At 47.0% G+C, this 23,136-nt stretch overlaps 1 protein-coding gene across 5 annotated transcripts; it reads left to right on the top strand.

The window, feature by feature from the left end:
* Positions 1-898: 898 nt before the first annotated feature.
* On the top strand, positions 899-21,085 carry MGAT1 (alpha-1,3-mannosyl-glycoprotein 2-beta-N-acetylglucosaminyltransferase). Of its 5 annotated transcripts, XM_032592594.1 has the most exons (3): positions 899-989; positions 1,836-2,267; positions 18,447-21,085. In XM_032592594.1, exon 3 carries the CDS (start codon positions 18,570-18,572, stop codon positions 19,911-19,913), a length of 1,344 nt encoding a protein of 447 aa, XP_032448485.1. In that variant the 5' UTR covers positions 899-989; positions 1,836-2,267; positions 18,447-18,569; the 3' UTR covers positions 19,914-21,085. The 5 variants fall into 5 exon arrangements, with proteins under 5 accessions (XP_032448485.1, XP_030171454.1, XP_030171469.1 ...); XM_030315594.2 differs by lacking the exon at positions 899-989 and having other exon boundaries at positions 1,179-2,267; XM_030315609.1 differs by lacking the exons at positions 899-989; positions 1,836-2,267 and adding an exon at positions 6,977-7,177.
* Positions 21,086-23,136: the final 2,051 nt, after the last annotated feature.

The raw sequence follows: 23,136 nt of genomic DNA, 5'->3' as shown, positions 1-23,136 counted from the left end.
GTGTTACAGCCTGGGAGTCCAGTCTCTACCACATCCTAAGTCGTGCAACCTCAGGCTGACCTGTCTGCTGTGCAAGGGGTGGTAAATCATGTAAAGTGCCTCGCACACTGTGCGTGGAGGGTGTAGTGAAGGTGCGGGGCACTCATTTTAGAGTATTCTTACCCTTTTCTTTCCCTTGACGCAATGAAAGGTCCTACCTAGGCGAGAGAAGTAGCGAGGATAAGCGATGAACAAAATAAAACTTCTTTGGTACTGCCACAGAGCTGTCAGCACTGGAACGGTTAATACTGGCTTCAGTGCTTCCTCAATTGTTTCTCACCGGGAGGACGGACGACCGGAAGGGGCGCTGCCTTGGCCTTTGCCAGCACATAGGTCAAGCAGGCTGTTGCTAGGCGACCTCAGGAGGGCACCAGGGCCAAGCTGCCCCACCCCCTTCCTGCCCAAGTCCTACCCCGCCAGGCCCACCGGCTTCTACTCTCGCGACAGACCGAAGCGTCGTGACGCATGCGCTCTTCTTACCACAAGGCTCGAAATGACGCGCGCCCCATCCCTTCGCCGGACTCTCTGCCCCGCCCCTTCTAGCAGGGCAGCTACTTTGGCCCCCATCTCTTCTCTTCCGGACTCGGTCCTGCTCACACCTCGTCTCCAGTCCTATTCACAGTGACTGCAGAACAGCTTCAAACCCTGCAGACCAACATCCCGCGCTCCCGTGGTGGCGGTGGTGATAGGCGGGAGCAAGAGGGGGGTGTGGTGGAAGAACAAGGCGGGATGTGGGGAGGTGGCAGTTGCCTCTCGCTCACTTCCGGAGGACGGGCGGAAGTGGCTGCGGCGGATGGTGGGAGGGGGGAAAAGGAGCGCGAGGGGAGGGCCTGGCCGCCGGGGGTCGAGGGGGTGGGGCCTGGGCCAGCTTTCGGGACCTAACCTGGGGCCTGGACTCTGCTCTCGGGAGGGCCGAGGCTTCCTGCTAAGACCGGGCGGGAGGGATCCAGGTAACAACTTAGCGCAGATTGGGCGAGGGTCGTCCGGGCGGCAGAGAGGTGGGTGTCAGAGTCTAGAGAGGGTCGCTGTGTCACTCCCTTCCTCATTGAATGCGGAGCACTGGGTTCCGAGGAGGGGGGTGGGAGGAGTTAAATTTTGGGGGCGGGGGGGTTCATGTGAACGCCACGCCCCTACAGGAAGGAAGGGTGTGTGTGTGTGTGTGTGTGTGTGTGTTTAGTAATAAATTTAGAAGGGAGGGGGCGACCGGTGTGTGTGTGTGTGTGTGTGTGTGTGTGTGTGTGTGTGTGTGAGCGCGCGTGTGTGTGTGTTTAGAATAAACTTAGAAGAGAGGGGGCGACGCGGGTGGGCTTCCGGACTGCAAAATTAGAACACTGTGCAGCTATTGCTGGCAGGACTCAGGCCTCTGTTCCAGGAGAGTGCTCTCAGTGGCCTCGGGAAGGAGTTTGACTGAGATTGGGAATTCCATCCCTGGCACAGTTTTGGATGCAGAGGGGAGGCGAGGGTGAAGGGAAAAGAGCAAAGAATGCATGGGGAAGGTGCCAGCATCTAGGTCTGGAATGGATTTAGTTCATTCAGGGAGAGCTGGACGATGAAAACACTGAACACTCTAAGAAGCTTGGGAGATGTAGGAGATTAGTGTATGGTAATAACAAGACAAGAAGGAGATGGGAGGAGGATGTTCTTTTCTATATTTCTTAGAAGACCATCTACATGCATTGTTAGTGCTTTTGGTATTTTGATGATAGAGCAGAGTAAAAGAATAGTTAAGAAGTCTTAGGAATCCATTTGGGCATATAATAGATTAGAGAGTGTCACAATGTTTAAATATTCCACAGGTTAACACTGAAATCAGCCTTCTGGCCATGCTGGTTCTATGGCCTGTTTCTTCTCATGAACCCCAGCAGAAGACAGAAAGGCCAGTCCTCACAGTGGATGACTTCCCTTCCCTGAGCAAGAGATGGGATAGAACCTGGGATCTGCCCAACACCAGACTCTGAGCTTAATAAGCCAGCTGAATGAAGGAATGTAACAGACCCCTGGGAGGGACACTGAACCCTGCATTGGGGGGGGAGGGGCCTGGACATACCCCTTCCCCCCCAGACTCCTCCCCCTCAGAGTCCACTCAGCCATGGACTTTGGACCTGGATAACAGGAGAGAAGCTGCACTTTGTTTGGTGTATCTGATTTGGGATTTGAAGTTTTTGAAATGGAGTACTGGAAGGGGGTTTGATGATCTCCAGGGGAGCAGCTGAGAGACGAGAAGAAAGGTAAGGTTCTTGTCTCACTTCCCACTTGGTGTCTTACTGCTTTTGTGCAGAAAATGTTGAGTGGGGCAAGTCTGGGGATGCTGCCATTTATGAAGTGCCTGATGAGAACCCTTACTCTGATGGGTACAGAGGAAGCTTCACCTCTCTTTCACTCTCTTAGAGAGGCTGTTCCCAGCCTCTCTTTACCCAGGCAGAAGGAGTATCTTGTAAGGGGTTGTAGGCAATGGCAATTGTGAAGTTAGGCCCAGGAGAACATGAAAATAATTTCAGCTTCTGAAGAGAGGCTTGGTTAGATTATCTATAAGAGTCTTTTGAACACTGAGTCAACACATTTAGGGCTAAATAAGACTAGAACGGATTACCCAGGCAGAAGCAGGCTGCTGTGTTTTGGGGAACTAATTGAATAGAATTGCCTTTGAGGGGGAGGGTAGAAAATGGTCTAGATAACTTCCTAAGTTGTCTTTCTTCCTTCTCCCCCTATAAGGTGTTTAGACCATGAAATCTCATGCAGATAACAGGGACAGAACACAGGTTTGAGATCAGTTGGATTTTTGTTCTAGCTCTTGCTTTCTTAGTGTGCAACCCTAGATATGTTGGTTTAAGCTCTGCCAGTGTTCTGTTCACCTGCAAGATGGAGATAAGTAACTTTACAGGTCCCTCACAGGTTGTTACAGGGAGCAAACGAAATGATAAATTTTGGAAAGTATCCAGGGCCATGTACTTATGAAATAGTACCATTGACATTGCTTGATAATGCTTGCATAATTGTTATATACAAAAAAATCTCTGAATTAGGAATTCTGCTCTTTTATTGAATTAGTGTACTGGTAAAAGCCTTGGATGTCCTCAATTAAAAGCCTACCCTGAATTTGTCTCATCCTGTTGCTCTCAAACAATACCTGAATCATCAAGTGGCAAAGGTGATTGAGGGATTCTGGCCCTCAGGGTTCTCCACACTTATGACAAGTGTGCCTCTTTGAGGTAGCAGATTAAAGAGGGGTGGAGGAAAGATAAGTCTAAGGGCCAAGTGTGTATTTAGGAGACTGAGCTCCATTTCTTGGAGTAAGTACTGGCCTTTTCTTCCTTTGCCATATCCTGGTATTCTCTTGCTCTTTTTTTTTTTTTTTTAAGAAGGTGTTGTTTCCCACTTTATTATTTTCTTTAAAGTTTATTTATTGTGTGTGTGTGAGAGAGAGAGCATCAGCAGGGGAGGGACAGAGAGAGAGGGAGAAAGAGAATCCCAAGCAGTCTCTACACTGTCAGCATGGAACCCTGATGTAGGGTTCAATCCCATGAACTGTGAGATCATGACCTGAGTGGTGAACAAGAGTGACCACTTAACTGATTGAGCCACTCAGGTGCCCCTCTCCTGTTCTTTTAGATGACAGTTTTTTCAGACTGTTATCTCTTAGCCCTTTATATTTTTGCAGGCTCCGTTCCCACTTAAAGCAAACCTGTTCATAATTACCTTCTTACCTCCTTCCCTTTCCTATCTTGAACTCCAGTTTTTCTATGCCAGATACCTGCTTTTCACAGCGACAACAAACAGAAAGGAGATGTGTTGGGAATTTTGATAGATAGTGGGGTATAATGGCCTGGTTGTGGGGGAGGAAGCTTGGCTTCTAGCATCTCTTTGCCTCTTACTGGCTGTGTAACCACCTGAACCTCACATTCATTGGGGGCTGGAGGCAATAACTAGGTTCATTTGCAAGCTGAAAATCCTGTATTTATGAGTTAGTTTCTTTTTTCCTGTCCTTTCTTTCTTGCCTGCCTTCCCCCAGTAGTGAGCTGTTCCTTCTCTGGGGCAGCCCCTTTCAGGCCGAGCTTCTACTTTAGAAGGTCTGGATTTCAGGGTGGCATGTCACCTCCTTCAACTTGGCCCAGCAAATTCCTGATGCCAGTCTTTGCAAGGGATATGTGGCCCCAGGATGCGTCTGCAGCCCTCTTCTTACCTGGAAGGCCCGTGAGTGCTTCGAAACACTTAAAGTACCACAGAGTTGTGCTGTGTTTGTAGTGATGTTATGTGAAATGTCCAGGCTATTGTGTCAGTTTTCCATCACCACATTGTTGTGAGGAAGAGAGAGCAGGGATTATTTCCCCAGTTTGGTATGTAAGGGGAAGCTGCAGAAGTCCTGAGCACAAAGGGTTTGCCTAAGTGTGGAGAGGCAGACCCTGTAATCCCCTGCCCAGTTCTGTGCTGCTTTTACAGCATCTGACCTGTCAAGGGCCATCTGGATTCTGCTGTAAACCTTCAGGGAGGGGAATTCAGTGCCCTTTCAGACAGCCTCTCTGATAAGACATATTTCCTCCCTAGACTGAGCCAGAATTCCTCTCCCGTCATTTCCACTGAAAGCACTAGTCCTGTGCTCTGCCTGATCCTGTCATGAGACAGCCATTGGCCTTCTCATAAGGTTACCAGGATGCTCAGGCCACTTAGCCAGGACCTTAAGACTTAATGATAGACTTAACTAAAAGTTGTGTGTGTGTTTTAACTGAATTTATTTATACCATTCTGTCTTCCAAAAGGAATTGCATAGAGCTAACCAAAAGTTCCATTTCACAGACATTGCTGACTGGTCATTGATCTTGATGAGCTGTGTTTCTAGGTCTCCATGGGGAGTGGGAATGTTGTGAGAAGGGGAGAGGGAAAAACAGACACAACACTGATTTAAAACTTTGATTTTACTTCTTCTGATGGTTTCCAGCAAAGATCTGTCTTAAGTTCAGAGCATGAATTCTTTCCAAATTGTAAAAAGTTTCAGGATATCTTAGGCATAGTTTCTGGGAGGGAAGTTGGAATAATTTTCACTTCCTTCTCTTATCTCTCCAGTCCTCTTTTGGAGGTAGTAGGGGTGGGCAGGATACAGTATTTTCCCTTCTAATTTTCTCTTATCTTGTGACCAGATCTTCAGATTTCTTCCATTTTCAGATATTCGAATCCCAGTTTCATTCCCAGAATCCAGGCACCTATCTCCTTATTTCTGCCCTTTATCTCCTCCATAGTACCTCCTCATGAAATGTCCATCAAAAGCCTGGGCCTTTTTTCCCAGGTCAACTTGGCACTTACCACCCTGGCTTCTTGCCTCTCATACCAAATGTTTTCTCTTGTTTCCATCCAAGAATTCAGCCCATCCCAATTCACTAACCAGGCTCTTTCTGCTTGGGACAGTTCTTTTGCAGTTGGGGAATTTCTACCCTAAGATCTTCCTGTGAGCCTTGGAATTTCAACAAAGGACAGTAGTCATTGGGTGTGAGTTATGGTGCACAAACAGTCCCCAATTCTTTTCCCCATTGAACTGCCTTAGATAGAGAAGGATTATTGTTAGAGGTGGGAATGTGACATCTCGTGGGCTTGTTGGTCTGCCCTACCTTTCAGCATCCCACTGTGTCCTTTGTCCTGGAGGGTGATTTTAGCTCCTGATATCTTGGATCTGCAAACCAGTGTTTCCCAACTTTCTACAGTTTTAGGAATTATCCTTTTCCTTCTTACTTTGACATGGAGTGTGAGTGTGTAGGCCTTCCATATCCCCCAACTCCCTTCATGAGGAAAACAAAGAGAGGGCAGAAGTGCAGAGACCATGGCTGCTGGCTGGCACATGAGCGTGGGCTTGCATTTCCTACTATGGTCCATGAAATCAGCTCAGCTGGAAACCTTAGACACACACACACACACACACACACACACACACACACATGTGCACGCGCGTATATGCACGCATGTCCAGCCTCTGAGGTGTCAGCTCTTTTCTCACTTTGCTCCTTCAGGCTAGTCTCCAATTGCTTCTACCAGGACTTCCCTCCTGCCCCACTGTGCACTTGTCTTGTTGGACACACAGCCATCTCAGAGCAAGGAAGCATGATAGGAAGGAATGAGTGCCAGCTATGGAGGCAGGGATGCCTGGGTTTAAAACATGGCCATGCTCCTCACTAGGTCTTGCAACTGTCAGCTGGTTGTCACTTACCCTTGATATTCATACTCCTGATCTGAAGAATAGAATGATTAATGTATACTCTTCAGAGCTTCTAGGAGGGTCCTTCATGAGGAGGCCTCTGTGCAGTTGGTTTATTTCCTCAGCCCCAGGCATGGGGTGCCTTTTGGGCGTGCCCTGCCTTTTTGTTTCTCTAGAACCCTGGCAATTCCTGGTTTCATGTAGAAACAAGTTAGCAAAATCAGTCAGTAACTACACACTGCTAAGTTTCTGCCTGCTATGTGCTCTGGAACACAGGAGGGAAGTGGTTGGGGGGAGGGCCTGTTGCCTGCAGAGTGTGTCCTGGTCACATGGTAGGGCTGGCCCTGGACTCAGTCCTTTTCAGAAAAGTCATGTGCTTGAGTAGCCAGTAGTTCTAAGTTCTCCACCCTCACTTCCCAGGGTCAGATACAGACATCAAGTCTCTTCCAGGGTGCTCCCTCACCCCCTTTCACAGGGCTACCACAAAATCCTGTGATTAAGTCCTTTACTCCTTAGGTCTGATGGTTCTTACCCCAGGGACAAGTCTGTCTCTGCTCTTGTACTTAGAACTAACAGCTCTTATTCCCCACCTCGAAAGGAAAAAAACAACAAAATGGAAGTATTTAAAAAAGAAAAAAAGAAAAGAAACAACAGCTGGCCCTCTTCTGCTTTTGGCAGCAGGTGTTTCCTCTCTGGCTTCCTTTTTGGCACCCTGGTTTTTGTTCTCATAGCCCTCCACCCTGTGACCTATTGCCTCCAACTCCTCCTTCCCGGAAGCTAGCGTTGAGCAGGTTGCTGAGAGCTGGCCCCAGACGCTTGGCCTTGGATTTGGTGAATGCACCCTTCCGGCTGCCTGGCCTTACCTCAGCCAGGGCTTTCCCCTTCAATTCCATGAGGCTCCAAGCTCTGGGGCTGCGAAGGGGAAGACTCCAGACGTCTCCACTGGAGGGGTCCGAAGGTGTGAGTGGGGACCCGTGGGATTGCGATTGGGAGAAGGGAAGGTCCCTGTGGTAACAGATGCCAACACAGCGCCTCCTGAAGTTCAGAACCTCGGAAAACTTGGGATGCTCAGCCATCAGGTTTTGAGGAAATCCAGGGTGATTGCTAAGAGTCGGGCGGAGGGAGGAGGCGGGCCCGGGAAAAAGGGGCCCCTGGCGAGTGAGGGCGGCCGGTCCCGCCCCTCGGCCCTCCCCGTCCCGCCCTTACCGGGGAAGGGCCACGTTGCTCGCCCGGCGGGCGGGTCCGGTTCGTGTAGGAAGGGCCGGCCCGGAGGAAAGCGCCGGCGCCGGCACCCGCGCGAGCGCCTGGAACGCGCCGGGGCACCGGGATTGTTCCCCGCGCCCCGGGGCGGTCCAGGTTCAGGGCCGGGAAGTTGGGAGGACCTGGTGAGTAGGGGCCTGAAACGTCGGCGTCTGTCCGCTCTGAGGCTTGTCCCAGGGAGGGCATGGAGGTCCAACTGAAGGAGGCCCCGCGGGAGTGGAGAGGGCGCTCCAGGAGTTCAGGTCCCGGCTTGAGAAGCTGCTCCTCTCCGAGCATTTCGTGTCCCCCGACAGCCCTGGTGCCCGGGAGCCTCAGAGAGGACTTGGCCCGGCCCGCCCCGGGTTTCGGTCGCTCACCCCTCTCTAGCCGGGAAGTCGAACTCCGCGTTCCGCTCTCGGAATCCGGGCCTCCAGCTGTTGGAGGGAGGGCGGGCAGGCTCCACCGGGAGGGAAGCGGTTGTGAAACTCGGCCTTAGAGCGTACGTGGGTGCACGGCCAGAGGGGGTGGGATTGCTGCAGAGGGTTTGGGGAGCGGCAATGGGAGGTGGCCTTTCCCCAATCCCCACCCAGCGTCCCTTCCACTAGGGTTCTTTCTCCTCAGCCTCCAGGAAGAATTGACACAATGTGAAAATACGTAAACTGGAAAGAAAACTTTTTCCTCCTGTTAGCTCACGTGTGTGGAGTTGGGGCCTCCTGAGACGTGCAGGCCTTCCCCCCTCCCCCCCGAATCTTATAAACTGTGGAGCAGAGGGGCTGTGTGGCCAGCTGATCTGTGTTTGTACTGAACAGTGAGCCCCAGGGTGAGGCTCCACCTTGGTTAACCCTTGATCCTGTGGCCTGTTTAATTACTCTTTGCTTTAGGTCGTCCCCGAATGAGAGATGCAGCTTTATTTTCTGTCGTTTGTAATAGTTTTCAGACCACGGAGCCTTTTCTCTTAGATGCTTACATCCCGAGTCTGCCTCTCATTGTGAATCACCCCTGTCTGACCCCATTATTGGAGACCATTGCGCTCTCCTGGATTCCTGCTTCTGTGTCCTTCTCTCAGAGTTAGTATTGTAGTTATGTTTAACCTCAATGGCCTATGTGACAGGTTAAACTAATTTCCTGTTTGGGACATTGAGGAGATTGTTGCTGTCCTTTTCATCATTAGAAACCAGGGAACGTGGAGAAGAGCCAAATCAACTCTATCCCTGTTCAAATTATGGGAACCAAGGAACAAGTGGGTCAAGTGACCTGCCCAAGGTTACCTGGTTTCCCAGGCCATCATGCTTTTTGCTACACCAACATCATACTTCTTTTAGCGTTTTCTTTTTCAGGATGAATAACCCGCATCCCTTCCTCCTAGGTCTTATTCTGTAAGTTCTTGAATTACTTAGTGTATCTTCTCTGACTTCTTTTCATTTCTTGTGAAATTATGGAGCCTTATACATGATGCAGGAGTCTAGCAGAGGGCTCATAATGAAATTCAGTTTGGTCTCGATTATCTGTGGTGTATTCTATCCTTTGGGTTTTTTAGGCAGTGCTTTTTAACATACTAAGCAAGATAAAGATAGAAGGGAAAACCTGTCAACATTCCTTCAACTTGCATACTTTTTTTAATCTAAGTATGACTTCTCCATTATTGCTCACAAAGAGAAGTTGACTATCTGGTGTTCTGTTTAAGAAATATTTTTGCCAGAGATGGAGGACTAGCTACAGAGGTAATACCATGGAATCAGAGTGTTAGGGATCTCACAGTTTCTAGGCAGTCCTTCAGAGGAAGAAATTGAGACCCATAGGGATTGGTGGGATCTGCTTATAGCCTCCTGAGGGTTTTGGCTGAGGGTTTTATACACCCAAAATGCTCACTCATTTTGCACCACAGTGCAGATGTCTTTGTACTTGGTAGTGTGGATCAGCTGTGTCACTTGGCTAAAAGAGTGTAAAAATTCTAGCAAATCAAAACTAATTTTGATTTCTGTGCCTTGCAGGCAAATGTCATTAATAACAGAACCTCAGGAACTTGGGTCAGGGTTAAAAGGACTATTGTTCTATTTTAGAAAAGGAAGGTGTGGCAGATTGTTTTGTCCCAAAATAGTCACCCCATCAATATCCCATTCCACTTGTTGTTACAATTGGACTTTGTTCTCACCCACCCGTGGTGGGATCTGTGGTTTTTTCCCTTTGAGTATGGGGAGGCAGTCATGATTCCTCTGACTTATGAGTAGGCAGAAGTGATCCAAGGCTGGATCATGAAAAGGATATAGTCTCACCTGGTTTACTCTCTTTCTTGGAACACTCATCTTTGGAACCCAGCCATCGAGTTCAGAGGAAACCCAGGCCACGTGAAGAGGCCACGTGGAGGTGTTGCAGCCAGCACTTCAGTTAACCATGCTAACATCAACCTGCAGACATGTGACAGAATAAGCCTTTAAGCCAGGCCCCAGCTTTTTGAATCTTCCAGCTGAGGTCCCAGACATCATGGAGTAGAGACAGGTCATCTCCTCTGTGCTTCACTGTCCAAATTCCTGACCTGTTGGAACTATGAGAGAGAATAAATGATTGCTATTGATTTAAGCCATTAAATGTTTTTATTCAACAATAGCTTCTAATAAGGAAAGGAATATGAGTTGGGGCAGGCCTCAACTTGGACTTGGGGTGTGAGCACAGAGGACAGGAAGAACACTTGGCTGTGCTTATCAAAGCTACTTAGATCCTCTTTTACTCATTATTTCAGATACTTTTTGCTGTATCTCAAATCACATCAAAATATTAAGGCTTAAAACAACAGAATCATTTTATTCCTATCTTAGCTATGTGGTTCTTGGTCATGGTCTTTTATGCAGTTGAAGTCAGATGTGGCCAGGGCTGGGATCAAACCTTTCAGATGCTTGCTGTCTACTAGAACCTTAGTTTGGGTTGTGAGCTGGAATACCTATAGGTGTCCTGTCCATGTGGCTTGGGCTTCCTCTAACCATTGTGGCTGCATTCAAACAGCAGGCATCTCAGGAGCAACAGGTGGAAACTATTGCCTTTCATGGACTAGTTTTGCAAATCATGTATGGTTACTTCCTCCATAGTCACAGATCAAAGAGAGGGAACATAGACCCCATCTCCCCCACCTCTAGTGGGAGGAATGGCATTACATCTTTGTAAGAAAAGCATGTGGGATGGGGTATGTGGTGATCATCTTTGGAAAATGTAATCCTTCAGTCTTGTGCTGCTGGTTTGGTCTTCTTTCTCGCTGATGTAGCTAATAATGCAAGCAGTCCCCCATCTAGCCACTTGAACTTCATACATGTGCCAAGAGTTGTAATAGGCTTAGAAGTCACAGAGACTTTTTCCTAAGGAGTAAGGTGAGAGGCATGTAAGCACAACCACAGATTTTGTTACAGTGTGGAGGGGAGAAACAGGAGGTGTGGGGAGAGTGTGGTGTGAGTATAGTCGTGGGAAGGCCTGGCTGGCTCTGCCTGGGATGTTATGGATGTGTTGAGTGCTTGCACTGGGGCCATAGGTAATGTCTCAAGATGAAGAACAGCTGGAGCAAAGACTGCAGCGCATACAAGTGTACTCTTTGGGGGAAGTAAGTAGCTTGCTGAAGCCAGAGTGTGGGGTTCATAGGGTTAGGGATTGGAGGTGAGGTTGAAAAAACGATGTTTGAGTTAATTTTCTGTGAAGGCCTTGCGTGTCATAATGAATTTGAGTTTTATTCTGTGGGCAGTGGTAGCTTCTGATGGTTTTTAAGGCAGGTTAGTGTTGTGATGAGGTGTGCACTTTAAGAAGGATGCTCTGTTGCTTTTGGGAAGGTTGCTTAGAGGGACGTGAGATTAGCGATAGGTAAACTATCTGAGAAACTATATCAAGAGTTCAGGCTTAAAACAGTATTTCATAAGGAAAGAGGGTTCAATTTAAAGGTTTGTGGGCTTGAAATGGAACTATGGCAGTGAATGAGTAGCTGTCTCTTACATTTTCATAATTCTAAAATGCTTGGTCTGGATATGTTTCAGAATTCAGGATTTTTTTGGATTTTAAAAAGATGATCTAATACGTTTATGATGTAGTATAAAATGTGGAACAGCACACCATAATCCAACATTTTGGTTTCTGTGGCAAAATGTATAAATAGTCTCACTAAATGACATAAATAAATGCTATAAATAGTCTTACATTAGATTACATCAGATTTCACCAAAGGTTTTACTGCCAAATGAGTGTAGAAAACTCAATTTTTTGGTGCTTTTTGGGCTTGGGAATGGCAGTTAAGGAATTGTGGGTGAGTGACATCCACACAGAAGTCACTTTTTAGGTCATCGGCAAATCTCTTGATGGTCCAAGATCCTAGCACAGCTGCTTGGCTGCAGTGGGGGAGCTGGTCCCATCCTGAATAGCTTGTAGCTGAGGGAACTTTATAGATCTTGAGCAAGAGATTGCACTGATGTCAGTGTTTGTGAAGGGGAGATAGACTTCATATTGTCTGGTACCTTCCCTGGCAGAGACATGAGTCAGAGTACACCAAGTGAAGGAGAGAGGGAAGATCAGACCAGTCATACAGGTACGTGCAAAGGCCCTGAGGCAGGCTTATGTGTTTGTAGCCCAGAAGGATGTAGTAGAGTGGAGCAAAGAGAGCCAGCCAGCTAGAGAGGGAACAGAGGAATAAGTGGTTAGCATGTATATCACAACTGGGCACTGTTCTAAATACTTGATGCAGATTATCTCACCCAATCCTTACAGCAACCCAGTGATTGATTTCTATCTTATTATTATTATTATTTCCATATTAGAGGTGAGAAGATTGAGTTTTAGAGATGTGAAAAAACATGGGGTGGTACCACACATTGCCCTGAGCTGTTTGGCTTGCCCTTGTTACTCCTGATGGTAAGACTGAGAGCAGCACTTTCTGGATGAGTGTGTGGGCTTGCTGGCTACAGGCTGGGCTGGCCCTTGGTGCTTTATCACCCCTCAGTCACAGCCAGCTGCTGGGGAGTGCATGTGCTTGTGTATGCACACACCATTCATTAACTTCCATATAGAGCAGAGGATCCTGTCCTGGAGAGTATGTGGAGAAGCAGTAGGAAACTGCTCTGGGACTCTGGGTAAGTTTGTGTAGAGAAGCAGTGGAGCCTGGGAATAGGGGTATTGTGTTCTCTTATGGAAAGAGGAACAAGTTCTGTTTTACAATTTAGAAAAAATGGTCATACTCTGGCGAACTAAGTCCTGAGGGCTAAGGTAGAGGCCTGGACTGGACTGGAACAGTGGTTTCCTGTGGGCTATCCAGCCACTCTTAATGTTTACAGATTTGCTAAGAATCCAGTCCTCTGAGGGACTGAGAAAATTGCTTTGATCTGCATGGCTTAGAAGGATAGGTGAGCAGAGGCCTCTGGAAGTGGATGTGGGCCACCTAATTCCCAATGTCTGGAGAAGAGTGAAGGCTTTTACTTGTCATCTGCAGGGTTGTGAGGATGGTGTCCCTTGAGGTTTTGCCACCAGTCTGAGAGCTTGTTGGTCTGAGGTGGCTCATGGATAAGTCAGAGATGGTTCTGCTCCTCCAGCCTTGAGGTAACATTTCAGATGATAGAATTCAGTCTCTTTTCTTTCCTCCATCCCTTTATCTAAAGACCTTTCCTGCCCAGTCAGTTAGGAGGCAGGAGAAATACCTCCCTATTTGGGGGATAGGGAATCCTGGCCGTAAGATTGGAGGGAAAGTTCCAACATGGACCACATTGTGGCAGCAAGGAAGAAACTGGAAATCTGTTGTCTCTCTCTTCTTCTAGGAAACCTTGATTTGTATATGAGCACTGACAACATGGGAATTTAATGATACAGTAAAACGGAAATGGACCTCAGTTTTCTGAGGAGACTGGTGCTATGGAGTTGTGGGGTAGATGGTTTCTCAGAGGACAACATGTGGTGGTGGTGCTGGCAGGGACTGGGGTAGTCCACCCAGAAGGGAGACAGAATCTAGGTTCCTTTAGAGACCCTTCAGGATCAATACTTTGGTCCTTTAACACTGGATCTGCCTGCTCAAGAGCCCAGAAGTACAGAGATGAGATCTGGAATCTGAGATTTTGGTGGCTGTGAGGCAAAGGGTAACTAGCAGAGAAGCCCAGATTTTTTGGTGGCTGTGAGGCAAGGGGTAGCTGGCAGAGCAGCAGGGCACAAGAGGGAACATACCTGAAGCTTTAGGATGTGAAGGGTATAGACCAGAAGTGGGAAGGCCAGGGACAGAGTTGTGTGGATTGTTATGGCAGCTACCTGGGAATTGGAGGGTGTGGTAGATTCTTCCAAATAGTGGGTTCTGATAGAGTGAGAGGGTTGGTAGGACCATGCCTTTTTCTTGTAAGATGTGTGTCCCAGTCCCTTCCCAGAGCCTGGCAGACAGCAGGTGTGTGATGCATGTCATTGAATGATTAGGGAGTTCAGGACAAAGGGATTGTTTTAGTTGCCCCTACTGATGTGCCTAACTTGGGCTATATTGGACAAAGCTAGTCAGAACTTTGGGCCATGTCCCCATATCGATTTTAAGAAACTTTATTTGGAAATCAAACTTACAAAAAAGGTGCAATAATTAAAATGGTATAAGGGCACTTTTAATCCCTTTACTCAGATTCACCTATTAGCATTTTGATGCATTTGATCTCTCTCTCTCTCTCTCTCTCTCTCTCTCTCTCTCTCTCTGTATACATGATATTTGTGTTCTGAACCATTTGAGAAGTTGCTTTCTTGGCTCTCCTAATTACTTCAGTCTAATTTACCTAAGAATTGGGATATTATTTTCCATAACCACAGTATGGCTCTCAGTTGATCAACACTGATACTTTAATTGTCTATATTCCAATTTTGTCATTTAACCCAATATTGCTTTTTTAAAAAAAAATTTTTTTTTCAACGTTTATTTATTTATTTTTGGACAGAGAGAGACAGAGCATGAACGGGGGAGGGGCAGAGAGAGAGGGAGACACAGAATCGGAAACAGGCTCCAGGCTCTGAGCCATCAGCCCAGAGCCTGACGCGGGGCTCGAACTCACGGACCGCGAGATCGTGACCTGGCTGAAGTCGGACGCTTAACCGACTGCGCCACCCAGGCGCCCCTGCCTTTTTTTTTTTAAAGAAAAAGTTTTATTGAGGTATAATTGACATAGAATAAATTGCATCCATACCCGCAAAGTTTCCTCTTGTTCCTTTGTGATACCTCCCCTCACTGTCCTCATTGTCTCCATGCCTAGGCAACCATCAATCGGCTTTCTGCTACTATAGATTATTTTATATTTTCTGGAGATTTATATAAGTGGAATCAGTGTATGTGCTCTTTTTTGGCCATTCACATATCACAGTTATTTTGAGATTAATCCATGTGTTGTGTGTATCAGTAGTTTATTCCTTTTTATTACTATATATTATTCCATTTTGCAGGTAAACCACAATTTGTTTATCCATATTTCTCTGTTGATGTGCCTTTGGGTTTCTCCCAGTTTTTTGGCGATTATGAATAAAGCTGCATAAACATTCCAGATAATTTTTGTATGGACATGTGTTTTATTTCTCTTGACTATATATCTAAGAGTGGACTTGGTGGTATGGTTATCTTCTGTTTAGCATTTTAACAAACTGCCAGAATGCTCTGAAAGGACATTAGTTTCATACCTCATACTATATACAAAAATTAACTCAAAATGAACCTAAATGTAAAACCTAAAACTATAAAACCTAAAAAAGAAAACAAGGAAAGATATTTGTGATTTGGGCAAAGATTTCTTAGATACAATGCCAATGGCATGATCCATAAAAGATAAAAACCCCTGATAACTGATTATCATTAAAATTAAGAAGTTGTGTCTTTCAGTTGACAGTCTTAATAAAAGGACAAGGGTTTGAATTTTTGTGTCTGATAGGGAGAAATTCTTAATATAGTTTAATTTGCATATTTCTGTTATAAGTGAGCTTGAATATCTTTTCATATGTGTAAGGACCATTTCAGTATCTTTTTGTGAGTTGCCCTTGTCTAAAGACAGAGTTTTGGCTTTTTACCTCTCAGTGTAAAAGTTCTTGGTCTCTTAGGGTATTGGCTTTTTATTTGTATATTTGTATATTTGTGTGTATATTGCAAATATTCTTCCCCAGTTTGTCTTTTGACTTGGCTAATGGTGTTTTTATCATGCAAAAATGTTTTATTTATTACTGCATCTAGATTTTGAATCATACTTAGAAAGCCTTTCTCCCTACCCAGGTTATAGAGGAATTGACCCGTATGTTCTTCTAGCACTTGTATAGTTATATTTTTTATATTTAGATCTCTAATCCACTTGGAAGTTATTCTTTTGCACAGATGTAATTTTATTTTTCCAAATAGCTATATAGTTGTTATAACACTCTTAATAAGATATTTTTTTGCCCTAGTAATTTTAAATATCACCTGTATCATATATTAGGTTTCTACATGTTTTGGGGTCTATTTCTGTAATTTAAATTGTATTCCTTTGGATAATCTATTAACCTACTAGTATCACATAGTTTTATTTATTTATTTATTTTTAAATATATGAAATTTATTGTCAAATTGGTTTCCATACAACACCCAGTGCTCATCCCAAAAGATGTCCTCTTCAATACCCATCACCCACCGTCCCCTTCCTCCCACCCCCCATCAGCCCTCAGTTTTTTTTTTTTAAACGTTTATTTATTTTTGAGACAGAGAGAGACAGAGCATGAATGGGGGAGGGTCAGAGAGAGGGAGACACAGAATCCGAAACAGGCTCCAGGCTCTGAGCTGGCAGCACAGAGCCCGACGCAGGGCTCGAACTCACAGACTGTGAGATCATGACCTGAGCCAAAGTTGGCCGCTTAACCGACTGAGCCACCCAGGCACCCCTGTTCTCAGTTTTTAAGAGTCTCTTATGCTTTGGCTCTCTCCCACTCTAACCTCTCTCTCTCTTTTTTTTTTTTCCTTCCCCTCCCCCATGGGTTCCTGTTAAGTTTCTCAGGATCCACATAAGAGTGAAAACATATGGTATCTCTCTTTCTCTGTATGGCTTATTTCACTTAGCATCACACTGTCCAGTTCCATTCACGTTGCTACAAAGGGCCATATTTCATTCTTTCTCATTGCCACATAGTACTCCATTGTGTATATAAACCACAATTTCTTTATCCATCAGTTGATGAACATTTAGGCTCTTTCCATAATTTGGCTATTGTTGAGAGTGCTGCTATAAACATTGGGGTACAAGTGCCCCTATGCATCAGTACTCCTGTATCCCTTGGGTAAATTCCTAGCAGTGCTACTGCTGGGTCATAGGGTAGGTCTATTTTGAATTTTTTGAGGAACCTCCACACTGTTTTCCAGAGCGGCTACACCAGTTTGCATTCCCACCAACAGTGCAAGAGGGTTCCTGTTTCTCCACATCCTTGCCAGCATCTATAGTCTCCTGATTTGTTCATTTTGGCCACTCTGACTGGCGTGAGGTGATATCTGAGTGTGGTTTTGATTTGTATTTCCCTGATGAGGAGCGACGTTGAGCATCTTTTCATGTGCCTGTTGGCCTTCCGAATGTCTTCTTTAGAGAAGTGTCTATTCATGTTTTCTGCCCATTTCTTCACTGGGTTATTTGTTTTTCGGGTGTGGAGTTTGGTGAGTTCTTTATAGATTTTGGATACTAGCCCTTTGTCCGATATGTCATTTGCAAATATCTTTTCCCATTCCGTTGGTTGCCTCATAGTTTTGTTGATTGTTTCCTTTGCTGTGCAGAAGGTTTTTATCTTCATGAGGTCCCAACAGTTCATTTTTGCTTTTAATTTTCTTGCCTTTGGGGATGGTACGGCTGAGGTCAGAGAGGTCTTTTCCTGTTTTCTCCTCTAGGGTTTTGATGGTTTCCTGTCTCACATTCAGGTCATTTATCCATTTTCAGTTTTTTTTTCACATAGTTTTAATTATAGAAGCTGCGTAATATGTAGTATTTTAATGGCTGGTAGGGCTAGTCCCTCTTTCACGCCTCATTTTCATTATTTTTCTAGATCTTGTATGTTTATTTTTTTCACATGAACTTTAGTGTCATTTTGTCTAGCTCCCAGAAAATTGATTTTTATTCAGATTTTGATGATGTTGAAGTGTCATAACTAAGAACAAGGGATATTAAGTCCTCTTGTGTCTTTCAGGACCTATCATCTTGTTCATGTAGGTTTTGAATATTTCTTAAGTTTATTCTTAATTTATCATTTTCATGGCTAGGGTAAATAGGATTTTCTCATCCATTGTTTCTTCTAATGAGTTATTTTTTGTTTATCTGAAGCCTATTTTTGCATGTTAATGTTTATATCCTGCTACTTTGCTCAGTTCTTCAGTTGTTTGGGGTGGTTTTATCATTAATTCTCTACAGTTTTCCAGGCATATTCTTACAGTATCAATAAATAGAGATAGTCATGTTTCTTTTTCCACTTCTGCTTTTTTCTTCTGTAGCCCATTCACATTGGCTAATCCCTCTAGCAGAATGTTAGTCATATACATGGTGGGCAGCTTAGTTTGCCCCTGACCTTTGTAGGAATGTCTCTAGTGCTTCCTTTTTAGGTAGGGTGTTGATTTTAGCCCAGAGGTGTGATATTAGAGTTTTTAAATCAATAATCTTTGAGCAATTTGATTTGAGGAATGAGAGTCAGATGGTCTCCCCTCCATCCCTGCCCCTAAACTCTGGATGGAAGATGGAAATGAAATCTGTCAGGTATGGAAGGGAAAGTGGGGTTCCCTTGCTTCCTCCTTTACAACATCACTTTCTACTTTCCCTTCAAACCACATTGCTTTTCTGAGGACACATGGACTCCTTTTGGAGTGAGGAGAGTATGTTGTCCTGCCCCATTCATCCCAGATTAGGAGATGGGCTGTTCTTTTCTAAGAGAGCTCTGGAGTCCACCTCCTGGGCTCCCTCCTCTCCCATCCTGCATTCCTCCCCCTAGGACAGCCCCATGCTTTTGTGATGAAGATTGGTTTTCTCTGTCTTCTCAGGTGCATGGCTGCTTCCTAATCCTGAGGTCCAGAGAAAGCATCCCTAGAGCTGTGGAAGTGAACTAGGCAAGCCAAGGGCAGCTTTGAGCCCCACCCTTGCCTGCCACCCCCTCGGGGGCCAGGATGCTGAAGAAGCAGTCTGCAGGGCTTGTGCTGTGGGGCGCCATCCTCTTTGTGGCCTGGAATGCCCTGCTGCTGCTTTTCTTCTGGACACGCCCAGCGCCTGGCAGGCTGCCCTCTGACAGTTCTCTGGATGATGATCCCGCCAGCCTCACCCGCGAGGTGATCCGCCTGGCCGAGGACGCGCAGGTGGAGTTGGAAAGGCAGAGGGGGCTGCTGCAGCAGATCAGGGAGCATCATGCTCGGTGGAGCCAGAGGTGGAGGGTGCCCACTGCTGCCCCACCCATCCCACCGCATGTGCCTGTGTCCTCACCACCAGCCGTGATCCCCATCTTGGTCATTGCCTGTGACCGCAGCACTGTCCGGCGCTGCCTGGACAAACTGCTGCACTACCGGCCCTCGGCTGAGCACTTCCCCATAATCGTCAGCCAGGACTGCGGGCACGAGGAGACAGCCCAGGTCATCGCCTCCTATGGCAGTGCTGTCACGCATATCCGGCAGCCAGACCTGAGCAACATTGCGGTGCCCCCAGACCACCGCAAGTTCCAGGGCTACTATAAGATTGCACGGCACTACCGCTGGGCACTGGGCCAGGTCTTCCATAGGTTCAAGTTCTCAGCAGCTGTGGTGGTGGAGGATGACCTGGAGGTGGCGCCAGACTTCTTCGAGTACTTCCAGGCCACCTACCCGCTGCTGAAGGCCGACCCCTCCCTTTGGTGTGTGTCTGCCTGGAATGACAATGGCAAGGAGCAGATGGTGGACTCGAGCAAGCCAGAGCTGCTCTACCGCACAGACTTCTTTCCTGGCCTGGGCTGGCTGCTGTTGGCTGAGCTCTGGGCTGAGCTGGAGCCCAAGTGGCCCAGGGCCTTCTGGGATGATTGGATGCGCAGGCCTGAGCAGCGGCAGGGCCGGGCCTGTGTGCGACCTGAAATCTCCAGAACGATGACCTTTGGCCGCAAGGGTGTAAGCCACGGGCAGTTCTTTGACCAGCACCTCAAGTTCATCAAGCTGAACCAGCACTTCGTGCCCTTCACCCAGCTGGATCTCTCATATCTGCGACAGGAGACCTATGACCGAGATTTCCTTGCCCGTGTCTATGGGGCTCCCCTGCTGCAGGTGGAGAAAGTGAGGACCAGTGAGCAGAACGAGCTGGGGGAGGTGCGGGTGCAGTACACAGGCAGGGACAGCTTCAAGGCCTTTGCCAAAGCCCTGGGCGTCATGGATGACCTCAAGTCTGGTGTTCCCAGGGCCGGCTACCGGGGCATTGTCAGCTTCCTATTCCGGGGCCGCCGTGTCCACCTGGCTCCCCCACAGACCTGGGATGGCTATGATCCTAGCTGGAATTAGCGGTGCCTGTCTGTTCCTCCTGGGCTCCTTCCTTGCCATATCATGGGATGAGATGGGACCGTGTCCTTGGGCTGCATCGCCCTCTCTGTGTGTCTCTCTTGGGTACATTTATCTTTTTTTTTCTTTTTTTCTTCTTTTTTCGAGTGGCATTCAGAAGCACAGAGGATAAGGTGAGGGTTATTCTCCCATTCTCAAGGGGGGGGGGTCACATCAGGGGAAACTTCCTGGGATATGTTGAGCAGTATTAAGCAAGAAACCACTGTGTGGTAGGGGAGAGACTTGGGCATGTTGGAGCCATAGACTTCCATGTTCCAGGTTTTCTTCTAGAGCATCTGCGGAGAGGTGAGCAACTTTAGTTCTCTTGACCAGCTCTCTTTCCCCTGTCCCGGCTCTTCCAGCCAGGGTGTGAGCTCACCTCCTATACCTGCTCCCCACCCCTACCTTCCCCCAATTTGAGGGGTTGCTGGGTTATTTGAAAAGGGGACTTATCTGTGGCCAAAATGAAACTAACCAAAGGGGTTTCATCATCAGAGTCTGGGTGGAGCTGTTAGGCTTTCAGGGTTTACTGCCACCTACTCTTATTTCTCTTCTACCCTTCTCCTTATCCCTGACCTCCTTTCTGCTCTTCTTTCCTTGCAGCTTAACAATTTGTGATTCTAAGATGAGAAGTTGAAGGGGGAAAGCAAGACGTCTCCTCAGTTTGTCTGCAGAAGTTGAGGGAAAGGTGGTAGGGGGAAAGCCTTGGTGTGCTGGGACATACCTCCCTCATCCTGCCTCAAAGAAACAGACTCTGTTCCTGGATCCTGACCTTTCTAAAAATTGATCCCTTCCCTTTTGCTCTAGGAGGTTTCATGCTGGCTTTGTGGAAGAGAGATTAGCTCCTTGTGTCCCTTTTCCCCTGGGGTTTGGTGCACAGGCTCCTCCCTAAAGGTTGTGGTTTCTGGTGGCCTTCCCAGGGTAGAACAGCCACCAGAGGTAGAACAGCCAAGACAGGATGGCTCCTGCCTCCCTCCGCTGTCTCTGGGGCATATCCTTATCTGCTCAGATTAGGATGAGGATGGCAAATTGGAGAGCAATGTGTGTGTTTTTGCTTCTGGCCTGACCTCGGTTCATGGAAGAAAGTTGAAGCGACAGAATTATTTTCAAAAATAAAGGCTAAATTGTCCGAAAAACTGTGTGTATGTGTTTGTGTCCTAGCACAGGAGGAGGGGTGGAGAGGTGATGGCTAGAGGAAGGAGGAAAAAGAAGGGAAAAAGGAAGGAGGAAAAAGAAGGGAGAATAGGGACTGAGGGAAAGGGCTGGTTGGGCAAGAGGAAATGGATCAGCTAAAGGAAGGAAAGCAGATGACCGGAAGATGACAGCTGGGAGGGTTGGGTGTGAAAGAAAGGCCAGGCATGGAGGTGGAGAGGGTCTGAGCTACAGTTCCCTTGCTGCTAATCTCTGGAGTTGGGCTGTGAACCTTTGGTGGGCTTGAGCTTGCTGTCAGCCTGAAAGCCTGGCCTGAGAACCCTGGCAGTCCCTGACAGAATGGGTGCTGTGTGCTGGGTGCCCCCTGGTGGTCATGCATTTCCTGGGCATCCTCCTGGCCCTGGCCCTGAGCTCTGGATGCAGAGCTGATACCAGGTAAGCTCTGGCAGTGGCACTCAGAGTCCTGACCATGATCCCAGTGAAAATGCCTTTTACTGCCACCTACAACATACATGTAACTGATAAACATTTCCTAAAACTTATGTGTAATGCATTGAGAGTTTCTGTTCTTCACTATTTTTACTTTTTTTAATGATTCATTAGTGGATTTAAAACCCTGAGTAGGTGACTTTGCTGACAGATACCATTCTGGAGTTTTACACATGTGAGCTGTGGAGTGAATGGGGTCACCTGGGCACAAAGGAAGCAACTCTGGCCTCCTTTTTCCTGGGCTTAGGAATGTGGAGTGTGCTATGGGAACCAGGGTCAGACATTCATTTTAAACTCAGATGTTTGTAGAACTAGTTTTGTCTTCCCATGTGCTCCTAGATGGATTACTTAACTCTGTTTTGGGAGGGAGATGCTCATTATCCGTGATTTGCAGATAGGAAAAGAGTGCAGCACCGGATCCTGCCTGACACAACACATTGGCTGCCAAACTCCATGTTCTTAGCACTAAATGTATTACACAGTTATTCACCAGGTGGCTTGTTCTGAGCACTCTGATTAATATCAACTCATTTAATCCTCAAAGCAATTGTGGGTGGTAAGAACTGCTCCTGTTTTAGAGGTGACGAAATGGGCACATAGAGATTCCCTTGCCCCAAATCACCCACCTGGTCAGGATGGAGTGGTGGGTTTGACTGGGGCCTGTGCTGTTAACTATCACCTAATATTAGACTGTTCCTTTTATATCCTTTACTGCCTTCCTCCAAGAATGTCTTCTCAGGTTCCTTTGTACTCTGGCCTCCTCCCTCAGGCCCCAGAGTGGTGGATGGTACTGGACGTCCTGGCAAGCAGCACACAATCTGCCTGGGCTGGTAGCATGAGCAGTGGCAGCCCTCTGGGAGAGATTGCAGAGGAGATGCCAGTCTTAAAGATACAGACTGATTTCTCAGGTTTCTCTGGAAGCAAGGAGAACTTTCAGGGATCCCTGGTCCTGTTCCTCTTCTGGTCATCTTCAGGTGTGGTTCATGTGTGCAGGGCTGCTATCCATTAAGAACTATGATTCTGGAGCACCTGGGTGTCTCAGCTTGTTAAGCGTCTGAGTTCGGCTTAGGTCATGATCTCACAGTTCATGAGTTTGAGCCTCACATCCAGCTCTGCACTGACCTCGAAAAGTCTGCTTGGGATTCTCTCTCTCTCCCTCTCTCTGCTCCTCCCCTACTCCTACTTTCTCTTTCTCAAAATAAATAAATACACTTAAAAAAAAAAAAAAAAAAGAACCATGATCTTCCTGGGGATGTTACCAAATACAAAAGTACCATGTATTAAATGTTTCAGGATTAACCTTGAGTTCAGAGATTTAAAGGTAATTCCAAAAAGTTCACCTAGCTCACTGCAGCTCCCCTGCCAGGTAGGCCCTGCCCTCCCTGAAACAGCCAGTGACATACTGGTATGGCCAATGCAGGCTGTGCAGGTGGAGGGTCTACCTGAGTGGCATCTGGGGTCTCAGCTGCCTACAGAAGGCCTTACAGGGATGCGGTGTGCATGTGGGCCCAGCAGCTGCTTGGGCCAGGCCACCACTGGCCTTAGC

The sequence above is a fragment of the Lynx canadensis genome, chromosome A1 (genome assembly GCF_007474595.2).
Source record: "Lynx canadensis isolate LIC74 chromosome A1, mLynCan4.pri.v2, whole genome shotgun sequence".
Taxonomy (NCBI): Eukaryota; Metazoa; Chordata; class Mammalia; order Carnivora; family Felidae; genus Lynx; species Lynx canadensis.
The sequence above is the reverse complement of the archived record's forward strand: the minus strand, read 5'-3'. Positions and strand labels throughout refer to the sequence as shown.

Coding starts and splice junctions, on each gene's coding strand:
- MGAT1 (XM_032592594.1), top strand. CDS start 18,570: ATGCTGAAGAAGCAGTCTGCAGGGCTTGTGCTGTGGGGCGCCATCCTC.